This window comes from Aethalodelphis obliquidens, unplaced genomic scaffold, assembly GCF_003676395.1.
Source record: "Aethalodelphis obliquidens isolate GAN/ISIS:26980383/991018 unplaced genomic scaffold, ASM367639v1 scaffold4, whole genome shotgun sequence".
Taxonomy (NCBI): domain Eukaryota; kingdom Metazoa; phylum Chordata; class Mammalia; order Artiodactyla; family Delphinidae; genus Aethalodelphis; species Aethalodelphis obliquidens.
In genome coordinates, this window is record NW_020837948.1 from 75,126,375 (window position 1) to 75,152,571 (window position 26,197).

Consider the following 26,197-nt stretch of genomic DNA (forward strand, 5'->3'; position numbering starts at 1 on the left):
GTTGGCTGGCTAGTCATCCTTCCCTCTTCATGTGGTCTCAGAGCTTCTCCACATTGGGTCACTTTGGGCTTCCTCACAACATGGCAGTCTTAAGAGAGTTGGACTTTGTGGCTCAGGGCAACAGGGCCAGTGCTTCAGAGAACAAGGTGAAAGCGGCATCACCTTTTATAACTAATTCCACAAGTGATGCAGTGACACTGTTGGTGCATTCTGTTGTTTGTAAGCCAGTCACAGCCCTCCCAGATTCAAAGGGAGTAGAATGAGATTCCACATATTGATGGAGGATGTTGGTAAAGGGTATGTGGGATGGGAGATTAATTTTTAACTCCAATTAAGCTTAAACTCAGGATGAGATTAATGTACTCATTTGATGCTGGTGTTATAAAAAGTTACAACTATTTGAAACCTATATCAGCACTTCTGAAGCTTGGAATTTACCTAAAAAAATAATATATGAGAAACAAAAGACATATGCCAGAATGTATTTATTATAGTATTCTTTTTTTAAATTTTTAAATTTTATTTATTTTTTATACAGCAGTTTCTTATTAGTCATCAATTTTATACACATCAGTGTATACATGTCAATCCTAATCTCCCAATTCATGACACCCCCCCACCCCCAATTTCCCCCCTTGGTGTCCTTACGTTTGTTCTCTACATCTGTGTCTCTATTTCTGCCCTGCAAACCAGTTCATCTGTACCATTTTTCTAGGTTCCACATAAATGTGTTAATATATGATATTTGTTTTTCTCTTTCTGACTTACTTCACTCTGTATACAGTCTCTAGATCCATCCACGTCTCCACAAATGACCCAGTTTCGTTCCTTTTTATGGCTGAGTAATATTCCATTCTATATATGTACCACATCTTCTTTATCCATTCCTCTGTTGATGGGCATTTAGGTTGCTTCCATGACCTGGTTATTGTAAATAGTGCTGCAATGAACATTGGGGTGCATGTGTCTTTTAGAATTATGGTTTTCTCTGGGTATATGCCCAGGAGTGGGATTGCTGGGTCATATGGTACTTCTATTTTTAGTTTTTTTAAGGAACGTCCATACTGTTCTCCATAGTGGCTGTATCAATTTACATTTCCACCAACAGTCCAAGAGGGTTCTCTTTCCTCCACACCCTCTCCAGCATTTGTTGTCTGTAGATTTTCTGATGATGGCTATTCTGACTGGTGTGAGGTGATACCTCATCGTAGTTTTGATTTACATTTCTCTAATAATTAGTGATGTTGAGCAGCTTTTCATGTGCTTCTTGGCCATCTGTATGTCTTCTTTGGAGAAATGTCTATTTAGATCTTCTGCCAATTTTGGGATTGGATTGTTTGTTTTTTTAATATTGAGCTGCATGAGCAGTTTATATATTTTGGAGGTTAATCCTTTGTCCATTGATTTGTTTGCAAATATTTTCTCCCATTCTGAGGGCTGTCTTTTCATCTTGTTTGTAGTTTCCTTTGATTTGCAAAAGCTTTTAAGTTTCATTAGGTCCCATTTGTTTATTTTTGTTTTAATTTCCATTACTCTAGGACATGGATCAGAAAAGATCTTTCTGTAATTTATGTCAAAGAGTGTTCTTCCTATGTTTTCCTTTAAGAGTTTTATAGTGTCTGGTCTTACATTTAGGCCTCTAATCCATTTTGATTTTATTTTTGTGTATGGTGTTAGGGAGTGTTCTAATTTCATTCCTTTACATGTGGCTGTCCAGTTTTCCCAGCACCACTTACTGAAGAGTCTGTCTTTTCTCCATTGTATATCCTTGCCAACTTTGTCATAGCTTAGTTGACCATAGGTGCGTGGGTTTATCTCTGGACTTTCTATCCTGTTCCATTTACCTATATATCTGTTTTTGTGTCAGTACCATATTGTCTTCATTACTGTAGCTTTGTAGTATAGTCTGAAGTGAGGGAGTCTGATTCCTCCAGCTCCGTTTTTTTCCCTCAAGACTGCTTTGGCAATTCGGGGTCTTTTGTGCCTCAATACAAATTTTTTTTTTTTCCATACAAATTTTAAGATTTTTTTCTTCTAGTTCTGTAAAAAATACCACTGGTAATTTCATAGGGATTGCACTGAATCTGTAGATTGCTTTGGGTAATATAGTCATTTTCACAATATTGATTCTTCCAATCCAAGAACATGGTATATCTCTCCATCTGTTTGTATCATCTTTAATTTCTTTCATCAGTGTCTTATAGTTTTCTGCATACAGGTCTTTTGTCTCCTTATGTACATTTATTCCTAGTTATTTTATTCTTTTTGTTGCAATGGTAAATGGGAGTGTTTCCTTAATTTCTCTTTTAGATATTTCATCATTAGTGTATAGGAATGCAAGAGATTTCTGTGCATTAAGTTTGTATCCTGCTACTTTACCAAATTCATTGATTAGCTGTAGTAGTTTCCTGGTGGCATCTTTAGGATTCTCTATGTATAGTATCATGTCACCTGCAAACAGTGACAGCTTTACTTCTTCTTTTCTGATTTGTATTCCTTTTATTTCTTTTTCTTCTCTGATTACCATGGCTAGGACTTCCAAAACTACGTTGAATAATAGTGGCAAGAGTGGACAACTTTGTCTTGTTCCTGGTCTTAGAGGAAATGCTTTCAGTTTTTCACCATTGAGAATGATGTTTGTTGTAGGTTTGTTATATATGGCCTTTATTATGTTGAGGTAGGTTCCCTCTGTGCCCGGTTTCTGGAGAGTTTTTATCATAAATGGGTGTTGAATTTTGTCAAAAGCTTTTTATGCATCTATTGGGATGAGCATATGGTTTTTATTCTTCAATTTGTTAATATGGTGTACCACATTGATTTATTTGTGTACATTGAAGAATGCTTGTATCCCTGGGATAAATCCCACTTGATCATGGTGTATGATCCTTTTAATGTCTTGTTGGATTCTGTTTGCTTGTATTTTATTGAGGATTTTTGAATCTATATTCATCAGTGATATTGGTCTGTAATTTTCTTTTTTTGTAGTATTTTTGTCTGGTTTTGGTATCAGGGTGATGGTGGCCTCATAGAATGAGTTTGGGAGTGTTCCTTTCTCTGCAATTTTTTGGAAGAGTTTGAGAAGGATGGGTATTAGTTCTTCTCTAAATGTTTGATGGAATTCGCCTGTGAAGCCATCTGGTCCTGGACTTTCGTTTGTTGGAAGATTTTAAATCAGTTTCAATTTCATTACTTGTGATTGGTCTGTTCATATTTTCTCTTTCTTCCTGGTTCAGTCTTGGAGGGATATACCTTTCTAAGAATTTGTCCATTTCTTCCAGGTTGTCCTTTTTATTGGCATAGTGTTGCTTGTAGTAGTCTCTTAGGATGCTTTGTATTTCTGCGGTGTCCATTGTAACTTCTCCTTTTTCATTTCTAATTTTTTTGTAATCTGCTCTTTTTGGATGGAATGTCCTATAAATATCAATTAAATCTATCTGGTCTATTATGTCATTTAAAGCTTGTGTTTCCTTATTAATTTTCTGTGTGGGTAATCTGTCCATTGGTGTAAGTGAGGTGTTAAAGTCCCCCACAATTATTGTGTTACTTTCGATTTCCTCTTTTATAGATGTTAGCAGTTGCCTTATGTATTGAGGTGCACCTATGTTGGGTGCATATATATTTACAATTGTTATATCTTCTTCTTGGATTGATCCCTTGATCATTATGTAGTGTCCTTCCTTTTCTCTTGTAACATTCTTTATTTTAACGTCTATTTTATCTGATATGAGTATTGCTACTCCAGGTTTCTTTTGATTTCCATTTGCATGGAATATCTTCTTCCATCCCCTCACTTTCAGTCTGTATGTGTCCCTAGGTCTGAAGTGGGTCTCTTGTAGACAGTATATATATGGGTGTTGTTTTTGTATCCATTCAGCAAGGCTGTGTCTTTTGGTTGGAGCATTTAATCCATTCATGTTTAAGGTAATTATCAATATGTATGTTCCTGTTACAATTTTCTTAATTGTTATGTGTCTGTTTTTGTAGGTCCTTTTCTTCTCTTGTGTTTCCCACTTAGAGAAGTTCCTTTAGCATTTGTTGTCGAGCTGGTTTGGTGTGCTGAATTCTCTTAGCTTTTGCTTGTTCATAAAGCTTCTGATTTCTCCGTTGAATATGAATGAGATCCTTGATGGGTAGAGTAATCTTGGCTGTAGGTTATTCCCTTTCATCACTTTAAATACATTGTGCCATGTGCCACTCCCTTCTGGCTTGTAGAGTTTCTGCTGAGAAATCAGCTGTTAACCTTATGGGAGTTCCCTTGTATGTTATTTGTCGTTTTTCCCTTGTTGCTTTCAATAATTTTTCTTTGTCTTTAATTTTTGTCAGTTTGATTACTCTGTGTCTCAGCATGTTTCCCCTTGGGTTTGTGCTGCCTGGGGCTCTCTGTGCTTCCTGGACTTGGGTGGCTATTTCCTTTCCCATGTTAGGGAATTTTCGACTATAATCTCTTCAAATATTTTCTCGGGTCTTTCTCTCTCTCTTCTCCTTCTTGGACCCCTATAATGCAAATGTTGTTTAATTTTGTCCCAGAGGTCTCTTAGGCTGTCTTCATTTCTTTTCATTCTTTTCTCTGTATCCTGTTCCACAGCAGTGAATTCCACCATTCTGTCTTCCAGGTCACTTATAGGTTCTTCTGTCTCAGTTATTCTGCTATTGATTCCTTGTAGTGTATTTTTCATTTCAGTTATTGTATTGTTCTTCTCTGTTTGTTTGTTCCTTAATTCTTACAGGTGTTTGTTCCTTAATAATTCTGGGTCTTTGTTAAACATTTCTTGAATCTTCTCGATCTTTGCCTCCATTCTTTTTCCAAGGTCCTGGATCATCTTCACTATCATTATTCTGAAAATTTTTTTCTGGTTGCCTATCTCTACTTCATTTTGTTGTTTTTCTGGGGTTTTATCTTGTTCCTTCATCTGGTACATAATCCTCTGCCTTTTCATTTTGTCTATCTTTCTGTGAATTTGGTTTTGTACCACAGGCTGCAGAATTGTAGCTTTTCTTGCTTCTGCTGTCTGCCCTCTGATGGATGAGGCTATCTAAGAGGCTTGTGCAAGCTTCCTGATGGGAGGGACTGGTGGTGGGTAGAGCTGGGTGTTGCTCTGGTGGGCAGAGCTCAGTAAAACTTTAATCCGCTTGTCTGCTGATGGGTGGGGCTGGGTTCCCTCCCTGATGGTTGTTTGGCCTGAGGCAACCCAACACTGGAGCCTACCTGGCTCTTTGGTGGGGCTAATGGCCAACTCTGGGAGGGCTCATGCCAAGGAGTACTTCCCAGAACTTCTGCTGCCACTGTCCTTGTCCCCGTGGTGAGCCACAGCCACCCCCTGCCTCTACAGGAGACCCTCCAACACTAGCAGGTAGGTCTGGTTCAATCTCCTATGGGGTCACTGCTCCTTCCCCTGGGTCCCGATGCGCACACTACTTAGTGTGTGCCCTCCAAGAGTGGAGTCTCTGTGTCCCCCAGTCCTGTCAAAGTCCTGCAATCAAATCCCACTAGCCTTCAAAGTCTGATTCTCTAGGAATTCCTCCTCCCATTGCCAGACCCGCAGGTTAGGAAGCCTGACCTGGGGCTCAGAACCTTCACTCCAGTGGGTTGACTTCTGTGGTATAAGTGTTCTGCAGTTTGTGAGTCACCCCCCCAGCAGCTATGGGATTTCATTTTACTGTGATTGCGCCCCTTGTACCATCTCATTGTAGTTTCTCCTTTGTCTTTGGATGTGGGGTATCTTTTTGGTGAGTTCCAATGTCTTCCTATCGATGATTGTTCATCAGTTAGTTGTGATTCCAGTGCTCTCACAAGAGGGAGTGAGCGCACATCCTTCTGCTCCACCATCTTGAACCCTATTAAAGTATTCTTTATAAAAACAAACAACAAAAACACAATCCCCCCAAATCCACTTCTTTTCAAAAAACTCAGCCCAAGCCAATGCAAACCAAACCAAAATAAGATAAAAAATCAACCTGAGTCCAGAATTAGAACAAACATTAATTAGAGTATAATAACGTGATGGAATATTGTGGGATTACTAAAAATGATAACTATGAAAAATAAACATGGAAAGCCATATAGTAAGTGAAAACAACAGAAAAATAAAATAGTATATACATCATGCTTAGTACTTTATAAAATACTTTTACATATAGAAGATAATATGTAAAAATGAGAATAGTTGCCAGGATGATTGATAAGGATATACAGATAAATATGACTGAAATATTTGTTAAAATGTTTTTTAAAGTTACTGTTATTAGTCATTTCAATTATCAGTATAAATGTATAATATTAAATTCTGTTTTTCAGAATTAACAATAACAATTTATAACTAAAGAAAAGGCAATTTTATTTTCTAAAATGTATTAAGATTTGAAATACATCAGATTTTCTTGTGTTGTGAACAAGCATGTATAGCTCTCCATTCTTTTCTATTCCCTCTCTGACCTAGAACCTAAGGACACAGGTAGACAAACCAGAGGAAGACTGTATTTTATAACCAGATGCTAGGGGCACATGTCAACTCTTCCAGCAGCAGATTTTTGCCCCAGAGGATGTGTTGAATGAAGTTTTTCAAACATATTATTGTGTGGTTTTTCTATGTTTAAAATATTTGCAATTGTTATCTAAATTTGAAGAAGGCACCAATATGTGATTTCTAGTCCCTGAGAAGTAATCTCTGGAGAGTAAAGTAGCTCTTGCCTTTGGATCAGAGGTCCTGGAAATCTGCCACAGGGACAGAGCTCTGGAGCTTCTGCTTATATGCGTGCAGCTCATTCATGATTTCACCTTCTCCAAAGCTGACCTGCCTGTGTAATTATTTGGAACTTTAAAGGCCATGGATTGGTGTCCCTGGCAGTCTGAAATCCTCGCTGTTGGAGGAGGAATGAAGGATGGACACTTACACATCCTGGACATCAATACTGAGCAGAGCATCCAGACCCCAAGCACAAACTCACAGGTAAATGTCTCTCAGGGAGTTTACCTTCATTCTGGTCTTCCAGAATCTTGTGAAAGTAACTTATGATAGAGCATAGGACCCAAACACACCTCTCTTTACCTGCTAAGTCTACAGGAATTTCAGTTCTTAAGAGTTTCTTTTTGTAAAACCTTCTTCATCTGTGAGTTGAAAGTTAATTTAACTTGTGTGTCCTTTCTTTTTCATTTCCCTTCTTTCTCAGCACTGCTTTGACTGAGAAACTTGAGAGTAGTCTGACTGTTCCTGGACAGTGATCATAGCCCACTTCAGTTCATAGGTTCATTGTGCCTAAGCCTATTTGTATATTTAGTCTTTTGTTGCCTTGGGATAAACTTTCCTAGAACTAACATAATTCCTCTAATAACCTAACCCCACATATGGACTGGAGGATAGATATGGACAGAGCACACTGCCTAGAATCAGTTTAAAATACATTCAGTGAATCAGAAATTGCCGTAATTCTATATTTTGGGGGTCATTATTACAGATTTGTTCCCTAGTCTGGCTACCTAAGACAAAGGAGATCGCAACTGGTCAAGGGTCTCCTAAGAATGATGTGACTGTGTGGTCCTGTCCTGCTCTGGCCAGGTCACGTGGGTTTTTTGGTAAGTAAATAGGTAAGTAAAATTCCATGTCCCTATTGCAAAGTGAGCTGCTACTGGTGGAAAAATCCATGAATGGAAGACTTTCTCCTTCTGGTTCTTTGAAGTATATATTTTATTAGAGGAAAAAGCCCTACACCCACCACACCTCTGGTGTGAGTGTTTCTGAATTTGATTGTTCGTCACTTATAACTGTCATGTCTTCTTGCATTCGTGTATGCAGTGATGATTGTGGACAGTTTTCAAAATGTGTTTCCGAACTCTGGAGTTAGCATTATGACTCATCTTACCCTATTTTGCAGAAGAACCAGCAGAGCTGAAATGTGTGGGAGATAAGGAAGTATGAAAAGGGCGAGACATTGTTGTATGTGGGGAGACCATTCCAGACTGTGAGACTCTGGGGAGCCTCTGCCCTTTCAAGGCAGACTGCTGTTCTTTGTCAGCGTAGTTCTGTAAATGTTTACTGGTTACTTCTTGAGAGCAAGACCCCATGATGGAGAACAAGACCCGGGCCTTGTCCTCAAGAACCTTAAATGCTCTTTGGTGCAATCTGAAATGTTAAAGGGGGCTTAGGGAAATAGGGAGACAGAAGTGTTGGCTAATGAAGGAACAGAGCACTGGCATCCAGTCTCTTGTAGACCTCTGATTACATATTCTATCTTCTTCCTCTTGCCACTCAACTTGTCTTCTGGTCATCCCTGGAAGTTATTTATTCAACATTTATTTATTTAGCATCTACTATGTGCCAGGCACTTTTTATGGCACTGGGAATACACAGGTGAACCAGACAGACAATATCCTTGCCCTCATGGAGCTCACACTTTTGTGGGAGCAGACAGACAAAAACCAAATATATACAATATTAGGTAGTGATAATACCATGACTCTCTTTGGAGAGTCTGAGAATGTTATTGGCCACAACAAAACACCCTTAACAGAAGGACTTCCTGCTTCTGCGGTCAGGCTGGCTGGAGCTCAGGTTAGCCTCAAAATGAGTATATATCCTTCAGCTGTTATACTGTGTGACTAGGTGAATAAAAATACAGGCACACTATGGAGAACAGTATGTAGGTTCCTTAAAAAATTAAAATAGAACTACCATATAACCCAGCAATCCCACTACTGGGCATATACCCTGAGAAAACCATAATTCAAGAAGAGTCATGTACCACAATGTTCATTGCAGCTCTATTTACAATAGCCAGGACATGGAAGCAACCTAAGTGTCCATTGACAGTTGAATGGATAAAGAAGATGTGGCACATGTACACAATGGAGTATTACTCAGCCATAAGAAGAAATGAAATTGAGTTATTTGTAGTGAGGTGGATGGATCTAGAGTCTGTCATACAGAGTGAAGTAAGTCAGAAAGAGAAAAACAAATACCATATGCTAACACATATATATGGAATCTTTAAAAAAAATGGTTCTGAAGAACCTAGGGACAGGTCGGGAATAAAGACGCGGACCTACTAGAGATGGACTTGAGGACATGGGGAGGGGGAAGGGTAAGCTGGGAAAAAGTGAGAGAGTGGCATGGACATATAAACACTACCAAATGTAAAATAGATAGCTAGTGGGAAGCAGCCGCATAGCACAGGGAGATCAGCTCGGTGCTTTGTGACCACCTAGAGGGGTAGGATAGGGAGGGTGGCAAGGAGATGCAAGAGAGAGGAGATATGGGGATATATGTATATGTATAGCTGATTCACTTTGTTATAAAGCTGAAACTAATGCGTCATTGTAAAGCAATTATACTCCAATAAAGACGTTAAAAAAAAAAAATACAGGCAGCTCTTGACAGAGCCACTTCAGTACCAGCAAGAGTGCAGGAGAAGCATGAGTTGGTCCTTTGCATATATTTAATCACAATTCACCAGACCTTTTCAGTTTAGACAAACACTTAAAATCAAGCCTCAAAACCCAGTTCTTTACAAAATTATAATTCCAGCAGCTAGATAGGTCCATCAGCTAGGTGGGAGTACTGATAGATACTTGAACCATTTGCTGATGCTTAGAATAAGGAATGTACTTAGTGCGTTTTTGTTTCTCTGTCCTTAATAAGTTATACTTTTCTAGTTTTAATGACTTGTGAATTTTTTTCATTGATATTAGAGAGCTATCCAAAGGTACATTTAACCTTTTCTCCTTCCTTTAAAATGCTTTTGGCTGGAGAAGTTGCAGTTAATTTTGAACTTTTAGACACTAATTTTCATCTCTAACTCAGTAGTTTCTGCTGTGTACGAGATTTCCCCAAAGTGTTTAGCAGGAAGATTGTTTTACAAACTCACATCATGTGGTCAGATAAATTTGGAAATTCTGGGTTAAACAAGAACAGTTTTTCTTTCCTAAGAATGTCTCAAAGCCTTTGATACGTTATGTGTTTTGGGAATCTCCAAGAGGAGTTACAGCATTCTCTGTTTCCCAAATTCATCTGGGAAATCTTTGTATGGGAGCATCTTGGGGTTCTTGCTTGGTGAACATGCTTCAGGGGGCACTGCCACATGGCATGGGGCTGCTGAGGTCTTCAGCTTCTATGTGTTTTTACTGTCTGTCAATGTTTCCATTGTGGGTCAAGATCAGCACTGAAAAAAAAAAAAGAAATAGAATGGTATAGAATGGAAAAATGGAAAAGTAGGTATTTTTGTGAATAACTTTTGTCATAGTTATCAGTACATTTGCATGTCCATGTATGGGGTCACTGCATAGAATGTAGTTTTGACAATGAGTTGTGATCATAAAGCTGGAAAAAAGCTGTTCTAGATTGTGGTCATGCCCTTAGTAAGTCTCACCCTGTTACCCACAGTCATAATTCTCTGGGGGAAAATGTTAGTTAAAGAGGTCTCACCCACCTGACTACAGAAGAAAGATACCTTATAATTCCCCCTCCTATCCACCCCCCCGAGAGTTGTAATTTCCAAGGTTTGAAACAGCGGTAGGTAACTTTCTAGTCTATAAGTGAGATCTGGCCTTTGACTGGGTTTCATCAGTCCATTGCACATACGTCAGTATGTGGTCTCATTTATGGATGCAGCTGCATAAAGAAAACCAAACTTTGAATGCTTTCAGTGACAGTACTCTTGGCACGTGGAGATGTAAATCCTAAAAGAGGACCTTCATCTGAGATAAGGTGGCATTTCCCACTATCTAGTAAACTAAGATTGTCACTAATGTGAAAAATGTATTTCAAGAATGTTTTTGTTTCCATCCAAATGCCATATTCCTAACAAGTTCTAGAAGCAGCTCTCCATTTTTTAAGTCAAGATATTTTTCAAAGCCTGCTCTACAAAACATTTGGGATTTTTTCCCTGTTATTCCTTTTTCCACTTTCTCTTCCTCCTTCCTCTTCATCTTAACACATCATAATAAAGAATGAAAGAGTATTTATCACTGATTATATTTATTGAATAGGTTTAATTTTAAAGCATTGGTATAATGATCTATATTTTCCTAACTAAATTAAGTTGCTTTTCATTTATATGGCTCAAATTAAAAAAATTTTAATTTTTAAAAACTAATGGATACTGGCCTTCATTAGAAAAAGAGATTCTTCTTTGCGTTGGATTTGGAGCGTGGTAAACAGTTAAAGCATTGAATTGGATTCTAGTTCTGGCTCTGCCATTAATCAGCTGTGTGACCTTAAACAAATTGCTCGATATTCTTAAATTTTTTCTTCATCTGTAAAATAAGAAGACGGCATTATATCTATAAATTTAAACATTTTTAATGCACCAACATGCCTAGGGCCAATCCCATGTCTCCTTGGTGGTGTGTCTGTGCACGTGTGTATGTGTATGTGCGTGTGTGTGTGCATGAAGGAGAGCATTGGGAGTTATGTGTTTAGATGGAAAAAGCCCCAAGTATCTAAGAAATGTCTCCTTTGGGAGTGGGATAGTGTATTTGCACTCCTGGCTGTTGAGAATCTTGTGTCAGAGAACAAGATTATTTCTGAAATTCCAGCTCTCAATTGAGTTGTAAGCAGTACTCCTCCTATGAGGGGGTGGCCACCCACCTCATTTGATTTTAGTTGTGCCCCCAAATACCTACCCAGTCAAAAACATATCCAACCTCTTTTTTCCTCTCATCTTCCCAGTCCCAGCTTTCTTTCACGGAGTCAGCTTTGTGGATTTTGGCCTGAAGTTTTTGATCGTGAAAGTTACTGTTGGATTAGGATGGATTTGGAAAGTATTTTCCAAGGAACCCTAGTATTTTGAGATGTTCAAGTCAAAAGGACTCTGGTGAAATAAGTTTCAGAAATGCTGCCTATTATAGCCTCTTCTTCCAAATATTTCTAATGCATATAGCAGTTTTGAAATAAGGAATCCTGTATAATTTTCTTAACTTGGAGCTTCCAAATTAATGTGAACATTAAAGACTCTTCATTTTTAATACCTATCAACCTCGTATAGAACTATTGTTCCACAGAGTGTTCTTTGAGAAATGATCAGATAGATAATAGAAAGAGGGTATTGTCTTCAGAATTCCATATGAAAGACTCATGTATGTTTTGTGAGACAGATTTTTGGGTCCTTTTCCATTAAGCTGCATCAGTTTATTTGATTAGTTTCTTTCTTTTTTTTTTTTTTTTTTTTTGCGGTACGCGGGCCTCTCACCATTGTGGCCTCTCCTATTGCGGAGCACAGGCTCCGCACACGCAGGCTCAGCGGCCATGGCTCACGGGCCCAGCTGCTCCGCGGCATGTGGGATCCTCCCGGACCGGGGCACGAACCCATGTCCCCTGCATCAGCAGGCGGACTCTCAACCACTGCGCCACCAGGGAAGCCCTTGATTAGTTTCTTGAAACCAAGATCCCAAAAGGATGACTTTCAAGGAAGGATAAGAAGAGAGATAGAGTGTGTGGTAGGAGCACAGCCATGGTAATCCCTGGGTGTTGGTGGGTTAGAGAAGATAGAACTAATAATGGTATAAGGCATGAGGGGTGTGGTGAGCTAAAAACTGGTCCACGTCAAAGCTATCCACGTCAAATCCCAGAAACCTGTGAGTGTGACTTTATTTGGTGAAAGGGTCTTTGCAGATGTAATTAAGTTGAAGATTTTGAGATGAGATCATTCTGGATTATCAAGATGGGCCCTAAATGTAATGCCAAGTGTCCTTATAAGAGGCACACAGAGGAGAACAGACACACAGAATCAGAGATGATGTGCCCACAGAAGCAGCGATTAGAGTGATGTGGCTACAATTTGGGGATGGCCAATGACTGCCAGAAAGTAGAAGAGGCAGGGAATAGAATCTCCCCTGCTTGCCAAATCCTTGATTTTGGACTTCTGGTCTGTGAGAGAATAAATTTCCGTTGTCTTTAGCCGTGCAGTTTGTGGTAATTTATTACAGCAGCCTTAGGGAACCAAAACAAGGGGGAAGAGCTCTGAAGGGCAACAGTGAAGCAAAACCTTAGCCACTTTAGGGTGTTACCCAGAGCCCTCTCTGACTGGTGTTTTCCATGGCAAAGGCGCAGTGGGAGCGCCAGCCCTGAATGTGGCAGGGGTTTGGAGAAGCCCTTTATCCTGGATGGGATTCCTGGCCCCAGCTTAGGTTGCTTCCCTGTCCTCAGCAACAGCCCTTGACATGTGGAACGTGAGCTGCCTGTCCTTCTTCCCACAGGCCACCGAGGCAGAGTGCTGCACCTGGCTTTGAGTCCAGACCAGACCCGGGTTTTTTCTGCCGCAGCTGATGGCACGGCCTGTGTGTGGAGTTGCTGCTAGTCACTCAGCCCCTCTCAGCTTCAGCTTCCTGATTTCTATGTGAGAATAATGATGTTGGCCTTGCCTTCTCCATGGTGTTGTCAAGAGGCTCAAACAAGATGACGTGCTTTTCCTGAGGTGAATGCCTGTTCTCCCGACCTTCCTTCTCAGGTTACTTCACTTGCTCTGCTTCGTTCCATTGCATTTCCCAGACACCGTCTCTGACTCTATGCTTCTCTCTCTGATTTCCCCCTCCTCTTCCCCTTTTCTTCTTCTTCTCTCTCTGTCTTTTCCTCGTTAGAGGTGCATTTTCACTGCTATAGTCACAAGACTATCTACAGCAAAGATTTCTAAACGCTTCTTTGTCACTCGGCTTTTCTCCCAAGCTCCAGCCTCATACTTGTCTGTCTCTGGATATTTCTTTTCTGAGATACTTTTTTTGTCTTTAGCTCAAACTCAATACATTAAAAACACAACTTATTCACTTGAAAAACATTGATTAAAGTGCTACCCTATGTTAAGCATGCGTATTATTTCCTCTCAAAAAGAGGACTTCTGTGGGACTCCCTTTTCTCTTATCATGGTGTCATCTTTATCCTGGTCCTCCCATTATTCAGGGAGCCTCCTGGTTATTCAGTTTACCCCTTGTTCTCTGTTTGTTGTTTTACCCTTGTAATGTCCTGCATACCTGATGACCAGTTTGTAGTAATTGCCTTCTAACTGGCTTCCTGTCTTTATTCTTCATGGGTCTCCACGTTACTGCTAGGTTACATTTCTAAAAGCATCGTGCTGGTCCTCCCGTCCCCTGCTCATAGACTCTCAGTGACTCCCATGACCTAACCCCCTAGGCCTCCACCTCGGAGTCCTGAGCCCAGAACCTGAAGTTGGGGACCTGTACCAGTTATGGCTCTGCCATAAACTTGCTGGGTGACCTTGGGTATGTCACAACATTTGCAAGAATAGGAATTTGGATTCGATAACTGCTAAGGTTTCTTCGAGCTTGATCAGGCCACTGTTCTATCTTTTTTTTTTTTGCGGTACGCGGGCCTCTCACTGTTGTGGCCTCTCCCGTTGTGGAGCACAGGCTCCGGACGCTCAGGCTCAGCGGCCATGGCTCGTGGGCCCAGCCGCTCCGCGGCATGTGGGATCTTCCCAGACCGGGGCACGAACCTGTGTCCCCTGCATCGACAGGCGGACTCTCAACCACTGCGCCACCAGGGAAGCCCCACTGTTCTATCTTTTTAACGTTAATCCTCACTCCTTCCTGTGTTAACCCTGGGCTAAGTCTTGTGATTTCCTGCCTTATGCTTTTGTTAGACCTCTTCTTTCTAATCTGGAATTCCTGCTCCTCTCTTCTTTTGCTTTGCACCTTCACATAAGTCCTGACCTCTCCAGGAAGTGTTTTGAAATGATGTTACCTGGCTTTAACTCTTGGCATCAGTCTGTATCACCTACTTTGTGTTAATATAACTATTCTAGTTGTGTTTAAAAAATCTTTTGTTACTATGTGAATCTTTGTTTATTTAAGTTTTAACATGCTTATTTCTTCCGGACAATTCGATTGAGGAGTTGAGGGATATTGGCCTTGCCTTCTCCATGGTGTTGTCATGAGACTCAAACAAGATGACGTGCTTTTTAGTGTCAAGATGTTATATGTTTTAGTGTCCTTTGGAATGTTTTGCATGTGTCAGCTAACATATGTTGATTAATTTATTTGCTTTGTCATAAATGGTTTTTACCAATACATACACACTCCCTTAATACCCCTCCTAAAAAAAAAAAGAAAAACCAAATAAAAGCCTTGATAATTGAAAAGTGGAATAGTAAATACAAGGGGTGTTAGGACTCTCCTGACAAGTTGCCATACATTCTGTTCTTTTCCCTGTTTTTAAACTCAGAAAATCTGCTTGGTAGTGCTAGTAATTTTTACCTTATAAAATTTTAGGTCACCAAAAGCTGCAAATATGCTACATTCCCAAAATACACACTCTTCTTCTTTAAGAAAATGGGTTTCATTTGATCTTCTTCTTATTTAGCCAGGTATAAACTATAAGAAAAAGTTTAGCAGGGAAAGGAGCAAAATGGTGAGGCCACTTCCAGTGTCCCCCACCATTCTGACGTGGTTACTTCTATCTTAACAATCTCATGGCACTATGACATGACCAAAGATCACTTCTCTCAATTAATACTGGTGTGTGAACTAGGCTCTCATTTAAGAAAAATAGCAATTTATCTTTTACTACTGTTAGTTTTGGTGGAAGTCTGGAATATGGTTTCAGTAAAGAAAAAAATGAACTTACAGATAATACACAAAACAGAAGCCTCTGCTACAAAAATTTTGTGATATAAAACTTTTATTGACTGATAAGTCATATAAAGCACATAAATCTTAAGTGTACAGCTCAGTGAGTGTTTAATTTATGAATAAGATCAAGATCATATGAATAAATCATCCAGATCAAGATGTGAACATTTCTTTCACCCCCAAAGACTACTTTGTGTCCACTCAGTCAATACCCCTCCATTATTCTGACCTCGGTCACCATGAATTAGTTTTGCCTCATGCCAACCTTCAGATAAATGTAATCATACCATAAATATTCTTTCTTTCTTTTTTTTTTTTTTTGGTCTGGTTTCTTTTACTCAACCTTAGATTTGTAAGAGTAATTCATATTGTTGCATTCATGCATGACACAGGCATGTAGTTTGGTCTTTTTCACTGCTGTGTAATATTCCATTGTATATACAACAATTGTTTATCCATTTTATTATGAATGGATATTTGAGTTATTTTCAATTTTGACTTTTAAGAATAGAGCTGCTATGGACATCCTCAAACACGTATTTGGTGGAAAAAAAGCCCTCATTTCTGTTTGGTATATACCCAGGAGTAGAATTGTTAGGTCATAGCATATGTGTTCATTCAGTTTTAATAGACACTACCACTTTTCCTAAGAAAAGCTCTACCAATTTACCCTTCTACCAGCAATGAACAAGGGTTTCATACAACTCTTTTTAAGTGGACTTCAAAATCTGTAATAAATGTTGCCAGTAGGGAATACGCCATCCATCCTCTTATTGCTATTAAAATCCTAATTAGGGATTATAGCAGGCATCTAAAATATCCTCTTAGAGCATCTCTTTTAGATATCAGCATGAGACTTCACTTTCTAATATAGGGGTTCTCATCCCCAGCTGCATATTAAAATCATTGGGGAGCTTATAAAAAGAATACTTTGTCTTGGTTCTCATCAAGTTAAATAAAAATTTCTAAGGGTGAGACCTGAGCATTGGTCATTTTAAAGAGCCTGGTAAGTCTAATGGGCAGCCATGGTTGAAAACCAAAGGACCAGTATTCTGGTCAGTCTTTAAGCTATGTTCCTTCATTTGTTTTAAGAAGCTGTCTCTTAGTGTTGCTGTATGTTCTTAGTTTGGATATACCGTGTGTGTGTGTATGTATATGTTTATGTATGTATACATGCACACACATATAAGATTTATATTCCAAAGGGAACTGATGGAAATCAGAGGAATCTGTTCACATAATCTCATCTTCAAGTGGCTACTGGGCTGATGACTATCCACTAAGTTCAATACGCTGAATAAGTATCTTGAGTTTTTTCCCAAAGGAAAATTTCAGGCCACGATTCAACACTCACTCCCTAGTATGAGATGGCAGTCACTGTAACCACCATGTTGATTAGACCTACCCAGACTCAATGACAAGGGGAACCAAGAAATCACCTAGATAATCCAAGGCTTATTCAAACTACTGAGAAAGGAGGCTGACTTTCCTTGTATCCTTTTTTTGGCTAGCTAAGTGCCTCATTAATATCCCCTAGAATTTTAATTTCTGTTTCTCACCTGCCTTTGGAAAATACTGTAAGGCATTTTCTGTTTCTACTTCTCCCATCGACTCAGGTTCTTACATATAAATCTGAATAGCAGGTGTTGATGTGGAACAATGGCCTTTGAAGGGCAAACATTTCCTTTTAATCCAAACGCTCCAGACTGGCTGTCTCTGTTTCTTGCAGAATTGCTGAGCCCTTCACTGTACTTGTTACTAGACAGACTGACCTTAGTGTCCCTCCTGCTGGGCCCCACTGAATCAGTGAAGTGAATATTTCAAGCCAAGTTTGCATGTCACTTGTCACATGGATGACACAGGTGACATTGGTCCCTGATCTCTCCTTTGCATTATCCGCAAGGTCTCTATATTACTCTGGTTCACTTTGCTGGTGGAGATCTGCCTGCTAAAGTTATAGGAGAGCAACAAGTACAGTGATACAAATTGATTTTATTTATGATAAAATTAAGACATGACAGCAGTGGGCATATACCTGGAGAAAACCATAATTCAGAAAGATACATGCACCTCAATGTTCATTGCAGCATTGCTTACAATAGCCAGGACATGGAAGCAACCTAAATGTCCATCAACAGAGGAATGGAGAAAGAAGATGTGGTACACATATACAGTGGAATATTACTCAGCCATAAAAGGAACAAAATAATGCTTTGCAGCAACATGGATGGACCTAGAGATTGTTGTACTGAGTGAAGTAAGTCAGACACAGAAAGACAAATATCATATGATATCGCTTATATGTGGAATCTTAAAAAGAAAAAAGAGTACAAATGAACTTATTTACAAAACAGAAGTAGAGTCATGGATAAAGAAAACAAACTTATGGTTACCAGGGGATAAGGGGCAGGAGGGATAAATCGGGAGATTGGGACTGACGTATACACACTACTATATATAAAACAGATAACTAATAAGAATCTGCTGTATAGTACAGGGAACTCTACTCAGTACTCTGTAATGGCCTATATGGGAAAAGAATCTAAAAAAAAGGAGTGAATATATGTATATGAATAACTGATTCACTTTGCTGTATACCTGAAACTAATACATCATTGTAAATCAACTATACTCTAATAAAAATTTTAAAAAAAGAAGTAACAGCAAATGAAATGAAATACGGTTATCTAAACTGCATGTTTCATAGTCTTAGCTATCCAGCTGAGGTGTTTCTTTGAGAGAAGAGTATAGACGCCAGGTCCTCGAGGGTCTCCGCATTTCCCTGGAAGGCCAAAGGAAGTGATGCCTCTGAAAATGCCTTCACATATCAAAGGGCTTCCAGAATCTCCCTGGGGGAAAACAAGAGGAATGATGAAGACCAGCACCAAATATGACCACTAGCAGAATGGAAGAAATTCCATTTAATGTGGAGCCTTTAAGGTGAAGTTAAGACCAACCCTGACTTACTTGACAATTAGTGCTTAAAAAACCCAAATGTTTGGGAATATACAATAATATGTTCAAATTGGTTTTCTCGATTTGTTTATGAAGCAGTGAAAATTGAAATGAAACTTGTATTATTTGTGTAATCCACTAACGTTGAGACAAATTCTCTGCTTTAGAAACTCTCCTGTTTGTCATTTTCTCAAAATGTTTAATAATCGCTCAAGGGATAAAATAGTCAAATGCAGATTGGCCACTGAGGCAAAGAATAAAAGCCATGTTTTCTAGTTCCTCCAGCAGATAATTGTCTTCCCGAAGGAACAAAACCGAAGCAACCTTTTCCTTCCCCTTCTCAAATAGACAGAAATTGCTACCTCGAGTCTCCTTTTTTTTTTTAATGAGAAAGAAACATTTAATGAAATAAGTTATACAACAGTATCTCTAAAGAGCGTATTGAGTGTGAAAGACTCAAAATAAAATTCAACTCATCAATACAGTAATCATTGAAGAGAAAATTACATTTTAAAACTTGCGTTATTAATCTGCCAGTCTCTCACCCTACATAGTATCAATGAACATTAAAATTAGACCTTGGAGGCCAATTCCTTCAAACTCCCACAAACACCATTCTTTTCTAGCAAACATCGTTCATTTAGTCAATACTTACGGAGCATCTACCATGTGCCATGTAGTCTTCTAGACACTAGGACTAAATCAGTGAACAAAATAGACAAAAAGAAAAAAAATAGACAAAAAGTACTGCTCTCGTGGAATTTACCTTACTCTTTGATTTTCCTCCCGAGTCTCCTTAGAGCATCTGATGCTAGATGGATGCTCCCGGAAGTCAGTGATAACACTTTGGTACTGCCTGGTTCCACTAGGAGGGAGGCTTCAGTAAGCTGTAAATCATGCTTTATTCTTGTACGTGAGCCACCCAATATGTGACCTTGTATTCTCTCAAGGAACTTTAGAATCAGCATATTTAAATGTATTTAAGGTCTAGAGACCAGCTTGGCTGTTTCCGGCTTTAGGGAGATGGGTGGTGCCAGATGAAGGGCTGTTGAGGCTTGTACACAGAGTTCTGCAAATGCAAGGCTCTGAAGGCTCAGCTCCATCCCAGTGAAGTGAGAAGTGACAAACCAGTGCTCAGAGCTTAAACCTTTGTCAAGGGTTCTTCTACTCCTATCTTTAAGCGGAGCCCAGTCCCAGCCCTTCTCAGGGCATATGGTAGGCAGGCTTGTGTGTACTTTGGAATGGATCATGCTTGGAAGTTGTTTCCAGGGGTTGAGCTCAGCTCTAGGAAGCTATGGGGTTTACCCCGGAGACCTTGAGTCTGTCTTGGGAATGCAGGCATTTCAGACTTACCTGGTTAAATGGCAGAGGAATTTTTGGGGGGTGATCAGATGGGGAAAATGTACTGAAGGCCCTAGAGGAACCCTGACTTCAGCTCTCCTCAGTGTTATATATTTTTCAGTTTAGATCTATATATGTTAATATGAAAAATGAGAAAAAATAGCTTCTTAGTGGTTTTCGATATAAAATCAAGAAGATGTAGTAGTTCAACCCAGGCACTAGCGTGGTTTATGATGAACAACTCACCTGAGCTGAGAACATTAATTAATTTGACTGGAGCTTTATCAAACTTCTTTTTTTTTTTTTTCTTTTCTTTTTTTTTTTTTTTTTTTGCGGTACGCGGGCCTCTCACTGTTGTGAGAGGCCTCTCCCTTGCAGAGCACAGGCTCCGGACGCGCAGGCTCAGCGGCCATGGCTCACGGGCCCAGCCGCTCCGCGGCACGTGGGATCTTCCTGGACCGGGGCACAAACCCGTGTCCCCTGCATCGGCAGGCGGACTCTCAACCACTGCGCCACCAGGGAAGCCCTATCAAACTTCTTTTTAAAAGCACTAGGACGCTGTAGAAGCCAGTGTCATGACAAGGCAAAGAGTGACTTCACGTTCTCTACATCTGCATGAGTTAACCCAACAGCTAGAGTTTGGGATCTTATTTTACTTACACTGCAGGAATCTCTTCCACCTTTGAGGCTTCCGGCACAAATCATATTCAGTCCAATCACAGGGTTATAATTATAGTGGCTTTGATCGTTGCAGATTTTTCTGTCTATGACGGTGACATTGACCTCTCTCAAAATATCAGACTGAGGTGACTTATTGTGAAACCTACCCCACCCTGCAACTCGACACATAGTTCCAGGTTTCACATCATCCCCCAATTTAGGGAGAGTAAGGATAGCCACGTTTTTATTAATTGTTGCTTTTTTGTTCAGCTGTTGGAAGACAAGCAAAAAGTTAACAGAATGAGATAATTAAGAATTTCATCCAATAAAAATGAATTAAAAAAAATAAAAATTGCACATTTTTATTTAAATTCTAGCTGAACCCTCAGGGACCCCCACCCCCCACCCCCTTACGCAGCTACAGTCTGTAGTTATCGGGGCACTGAGAAAGGTTTCCATGTAGGTGGCCAGACTGTAGGAGCTTCTATACTTTCAATCAAAAGTATAATCAAAGGTTCGTACCTGTAGAAGTTTAAGATCACCCTCATGCGTGTCCTGGTCATAGCATGGATAGGGAAACACTTTCTTAACAAACATGATCTGTTTTTCAGGCTCTTTCTTGGTTATTGAGTGAGCCCCAAGAACGATCTGGGATCTTCTGTTCCTGAAAACAGACACAGCACCGTTAATTTGGTTTACTCTTTAAATCAGAAGCTGAGCATATTATGTGCTGATCAGTTTCATTGTCCCATTTGTAAATACGCTAGCTGTGAAAATACTTGTTCGTGGCTCAGAAAAAAATGTGTACTTTAAAGAATAAAAAGTGAATTGTTTATGAATTTATCATTACCATTATCATCATGATCACCTGCAGCTTATTTATAACAAGCTAAACTAGTTTCACCGAAAAACAAATGATAAGAGAATTCCATGGCAGCTAAGCCAAGTCTTGGGATCTTTGCTGGGGTTTTACTGCCATCCCCTCAACCTTCCTTTAGTTGTCATAGAGAATCAGGTTGCAGATGACTGGAAAACAGAGATCTCAGTAGTCTAGAGACAAAAGCAAAAGACACTCGATAGTTGTAGACTAATGCACTGAAGAAATCTTTGTAAGAGAACAGCAGACTTAAATGGGAAAACTTTCAGAGATAGATCGCTTAGTGGAAGACCCTATTTGCATGGCATTGAGTGTGTGTTTGAGGGGATGGTGGTCTGCAGGAGGGTCCCAGCATTCTTTCCTTTTATTACTCCATGCTAAAGGTTCATTTTGGTTAATAAAATCAAGATCCTCTCTGATGCATTAATGATGAAGGCCATTATCACTCACATCTTAGTGTATAAACTACACCAACCATATATTCACATTGCTATTTTTCCATTACACAGCTGATATTAGTCTCACTTAAGACATTAGAACAGTGCTTTCAGTAGACTATACTTTGATGATGAAATGTTCTATAAATCTGCACTGTCCAATACGGAACCCCGTGTAGGCTACTGAGGACTCGAAATGTGGCCAGTGAGACCGAGGACCTAAATTTGTAATTTGGTTTAACTTTAATTAATGTAAATTGTATATAGCCATAGGTAATTACATAGCCAGCATGATAGTGGCTATCATAATAGACAGCCCAGGTTTAGAAGCTTGATTTAGGGAGCGGAGAAAAGACCAGCCCTGGAAGAGGTTTGAAGGCAGTGGTTGACGGTGGTTAAGAGATGGCTGAAGGCGTGAGAAGTTCATAAGAAAAACAGGAAGGCATTCAAAAGAAGCTTTCTCTGATTGACAGTGGTGCTCAGGCCCCTGAGGGGACACTGAAATTTTCACCCTTCCGCACCATCATGAAGTCAAGATCAGAAGCATCTAGGGAAGCTCTAGGGGAGATCTTCCGGAAGAGCTCTGGTTGCTGCTTCCTCATTGGTCGGATTCTTTGGGGCCGAGCCTGGGCTCAACTCCCTTTTGGGGTAAAGCAATTTGTCAAAGATGTAAGCGATGTAAAGATCCTGTGGCTTTACTGTCTTCATTAATATTCCCCCAAGTTAGAATATCTCCACAAATGTTTTTTAAACCCAAGCACTTACACGTTACAGTGAGCTGCAGTCAATACCCAGTCTCTTGCAATCAAAGCCCCGGCACAGATACCTTTGTCTTGAAGTAGCACCATGTAGGGTCTTGAATGAGGAGTCACTTCATTTCCTCCAATAATTTTTACACAGAGATCTGTTAAAAAGAAAAAGACAAGTCATATCAGTGACCCCTCCAAAGAGTTCTACCTAAAGCCATGTTTCTAAGACTAGACATGCATTTCCCACTTAGAGAGGAGGGGAGATGAGGGCATCCTCCCCATCTTCATGTGGATTTCAGATATCTGAATGTAAATCCCATTCCTGTTGGACTTTCTGAGAAGGTCCTGCTCTTTCATCCACAGAAACCATGCCTTTGGTTGTTCCAGGGATTATCAGGCTGGAAATCTGTCACAACCGCTGACCTCAGGCCTCAGGGCTTGCAAAGGCAGACAACTGTGCATGGGTTTATACCAGTAACACAAGGAGCCGCTGGTGATGATGACAACCTTGAGTGCTCTCCCACACCTCTCCCTTTCTGGCTAAGTATTAATTTGGGGAAGCAGAGTGGCTTTTAGAAGCTTGAAAACCACCCTTTTTGCCCCAAGCCCTTGAAAAACCCCACAGCTTACAAACTGATATTAGTACCTTTTAGCTGTGACCCTACCCTTGAGTTCTTTGGTCATTGTGAGACTTTTGCTTATTGAAATTTGCACTTTTCTCATTCATAAATTGAGAGAATAATATCTTTTGCAACTGAAGCTCCCCTTCAATCTCCAGACTGAACCACATGGTTTAATTTAAGCCCTTTTCCAATGAAGAGAGGAGAGAAGATGCTATAGGGAGAGAATTCTGCCTTAGTAAAATTTCTTTGGTGATAGAACAAGAGTAGAGATTCACTATTAGCGAACAGTGAGACCAAAGCACGAGGCAAACCATACATGTTGTTTGAGAGGATCTTGTGCCCGTGTGATATACTCTCAGCATCACCTTCCTACACCAGATGTTCTTGGGTTCTCCCCAGACATTTCTCCTGACCATTGGCTGGGACTCAGGTTTGCTTCAATAGGGCACAGTGCCTGTTACTCCATTATTAAAGCTAACTCATTGCCAGATTTACAATGAGGTGTAAATGATGAGAGTGGGGGAAGGGGAAGTGGGTTTCCAGAAGGGAGTTGGGAAGGAGAAGTCCTAGACTCTGGAAGTAAAAAGATAAGGAACTTAGAGAAACCAAGAGAACTTCACCTACATCTCAATTTTCCTGGGGTGTATCACAAATAGATGGATTTCAAAGATGCATCTTTGGACCGTCTGGGCTGCAGAAATCATAAACTCAGTATAATAGTTCATTTTGCAGAGTCCTGTGTTTGGTGAGCACAAATACCACCTCAGAAAAAGTCCCCATATCCCACAACCTAGGATTCGGGAATAGGATTTAGAGCAGGTGAGAAGCTTTTAAAACTAGCAATTCTTGGTGACCACCCAGAATCACAATAAATTAAAATCACTGGGGCTGGGATATCAGCATTGTTTCAAACCCTCCAGAGGATTCTAACGTGTAGAAGGATTGAGACCTCCCATCCAGAGCATCAAGTCTTGCTTTGCTGTGTCTGTTCCTCTTAGGGACCCACATTGCTCTCTCTGCCCACAGGAAACAAAGAGTAAGTTGCTTTTGTTGTTTCCTTTGAAGAAAAGATAAGATTGGATTTTTAAAATCTGCTCTGTTTTCACTGTTGTGGAGGGTTTGACATGCCTGAACATAGTCGTACTATGTCATACTTATAGTACTCTGCCCACCCTTTTGTTTCTAATGCCCTGTAACCTTATTATTTCTAAAACTTTTAGGTGCAAGATAAACTAGAGAACTTCCTTGGGAATTTTTGGTAAGATATGTTGTTGCATCAGCATCTGCCCACCACTTCCATCTCCAAAAGCTGCCGGGAGGTGGGGAAAACCCATGGCTGCTCCACATTTGTCCAGCACAGTTCAGCCTAGCCCCAGAGTGTTTTCACTGCCTAGAAAGTTTTTAAGGAACACCTAGAGCTACCCCGGGGCTATTACCCTTCTAGTGATAATCCCATGACTTTTGCAGCATTTCAAACTGATGCATGTGCAACTCACACAAAACCAGGCAAGTTGGTTACTACTTAGTACATCAAAGAATAAGCTTAATACAAAATACTATAGCACTTCCAAAGAGTCAATGCGGGGATGCTCCCAATGTCCTAATGTATTCCCAAGGACACACTAACCTAGAGAAATAATGATAAATATTCGAATCATTCCTGATTCTTGGGGTGTGCCTAGGTCAGGTTTAAAAATATATATATTTATTTATTTATTATTGAAGTATAGTCGGTTTTGTCATTAAAGCTATTATGCATTTTCTGCAGCAAGAAAGGCTGAGGCATCACTATTCCTTCCCTGAAAGGTCCTATTTGTTTTCCTAACTTAAGAACTTTTTGTTTGTTTGTTTACTTGTTTTTACAGTGTCCTTTTTGGCAGTTTTCAAGCCCCAAGTTGGCAGCACTGGTGGTTCTATTATCTTTTGTAAAGGAATTGTAAAGAGGAAAGAAGGTTGTTTTTCTTTCTAAAATAAAGATATATGTAGAATCCAAGAAAGAATGTTAAGGCTTGCGAGAAAAAAATCTCCTCTTAGTACACTTAGCTAATACTGCCAAAGAGTCTGCTCCATTTTGCTTAACTGCTATAATGGAAATGACAAGAATCAGTCTTACCTTCAGGAATTAGAAGGAGGAAAATGACCATTGAGAGAGTGGCTGCCAGAAAGGTAGAGGAGTTCCTCATTGTGGCTGGTGTCCCCACGTCAATCAATGTGAAAATCTGTTTTCAGTTCTTGATTGGCTCTTATTTATATATCGAGAGTACAAAGGATGTGGTTTCCTTTCTTTTCTTTCTTTCCAATTTCAAAGTTGAGTTTTAGGAAAAAGAAAAAACAAGCCACAAGTGAGAACAGTGAGTAATCACTCATCTGCGGGCATGCTTTCCTTGGCTAGGATTGCCGAGGGGAGAGGGTTGTAATTCTACAGAGTGGGTGGGGACAACGGGCCCTCGTTGCCATCAGAACATAGTATACAAGAAGAGACTCCAAATGTTTCAGCTGAGATTTCGTGGATTCTGGTTTTCATCAGCAGCAACATTATCTTTTCTATCCACAAATGAAAGCTCTTTAAAGACTTAAATCAGAGATTTAAAATTGGTAACCTAAAAGTTGGTCACCAACCAAGTGTCTTTCTAGTCATCTCCTTGGATTTTGTAAGGATTAATCAGCTAAGGGCACGTGGAAATATAGGATGGAGGCTTATTTATTCATAAGCTCCTGCTTGGATTTTCCTTCCCCACTTTGTGGAGGGTAACTTGTTGTGTCCCTGTCTGGAGTTTGGCAGGTGGGGACAGAGGCTGGTGCGGTAGGGAGGGTTAGCTCTCTCCAGTCCCCTGATCGGGCTTCCCCTGATCATTTGAGTTTACAACTTTAGACATATGGAAGTATCTCTGAGTTGCTTCTTCCTTCCTCCCTTCCTGTCTCTCCCTCCTATCCTTCCTTTCTTCCTTCCTTCCTTCTTTCTGGATTTAGCTAAGAAAGGAAAA

The 26,197-nt window shown here is 39.9% G+C and overlaps 2 protein-coding genes across 2 annotated transcripts in view; one reads left to right on the plus strand and one right to left on the minus strand.

Annotated features, from left to right (window-relative positions):
* CDC20B (cell division cycle 20B) overlaps positions 1–13,652 on the plus strand; it is a 62,286-nt gene extending 48,634 nt beyond the window's left edge. Inside the window, exons 10-12 of the mRNA XM_027101116.1 lie at positions 6,822–6,947; positions 7,453–7,570; positions 13,187–13,652. Of these exons, the coding sequence (XP_026956917.1) occupies positions 6,822–6,947; positions 7,453–7,570; positions 13,187–13,287 (345 nt within the window). The 3' untranslated portion in view covers positions 13,288–13,652. The remainder of the gene's footprint in view (positions 1–6,821; positions 6,948–7,452; positions 7,571–13,186) is intronic.
* Positions 13,653–17,543: 3,891 nt separating this feature from the next.
* Positions 17,544–25,502, minus strand: GZMA (granzyme A). Its single transcript, XM_027101120.1, has 5 exons — positions 25,327–25,502; positions 22,607–22,745; positions 21,050–21,191; positions 20,528–20,797; positions 17,544–18,420 (listed from the first exon to the last, which is right to left on the minus strand). Exons 1-5 carry the CDS (start codon positions 25,394–25,396, stop codon positions 18,259–18,261), a joined length of 783 nt encoding a protein of 260 aa, XP_026956921.1. The 5' UTR covers positions 25,397–25,502; the 3' UTR covers positions 17,544–18,258.
* Positions 25,503–26,197: the final 695 nt, after the last annotated feature.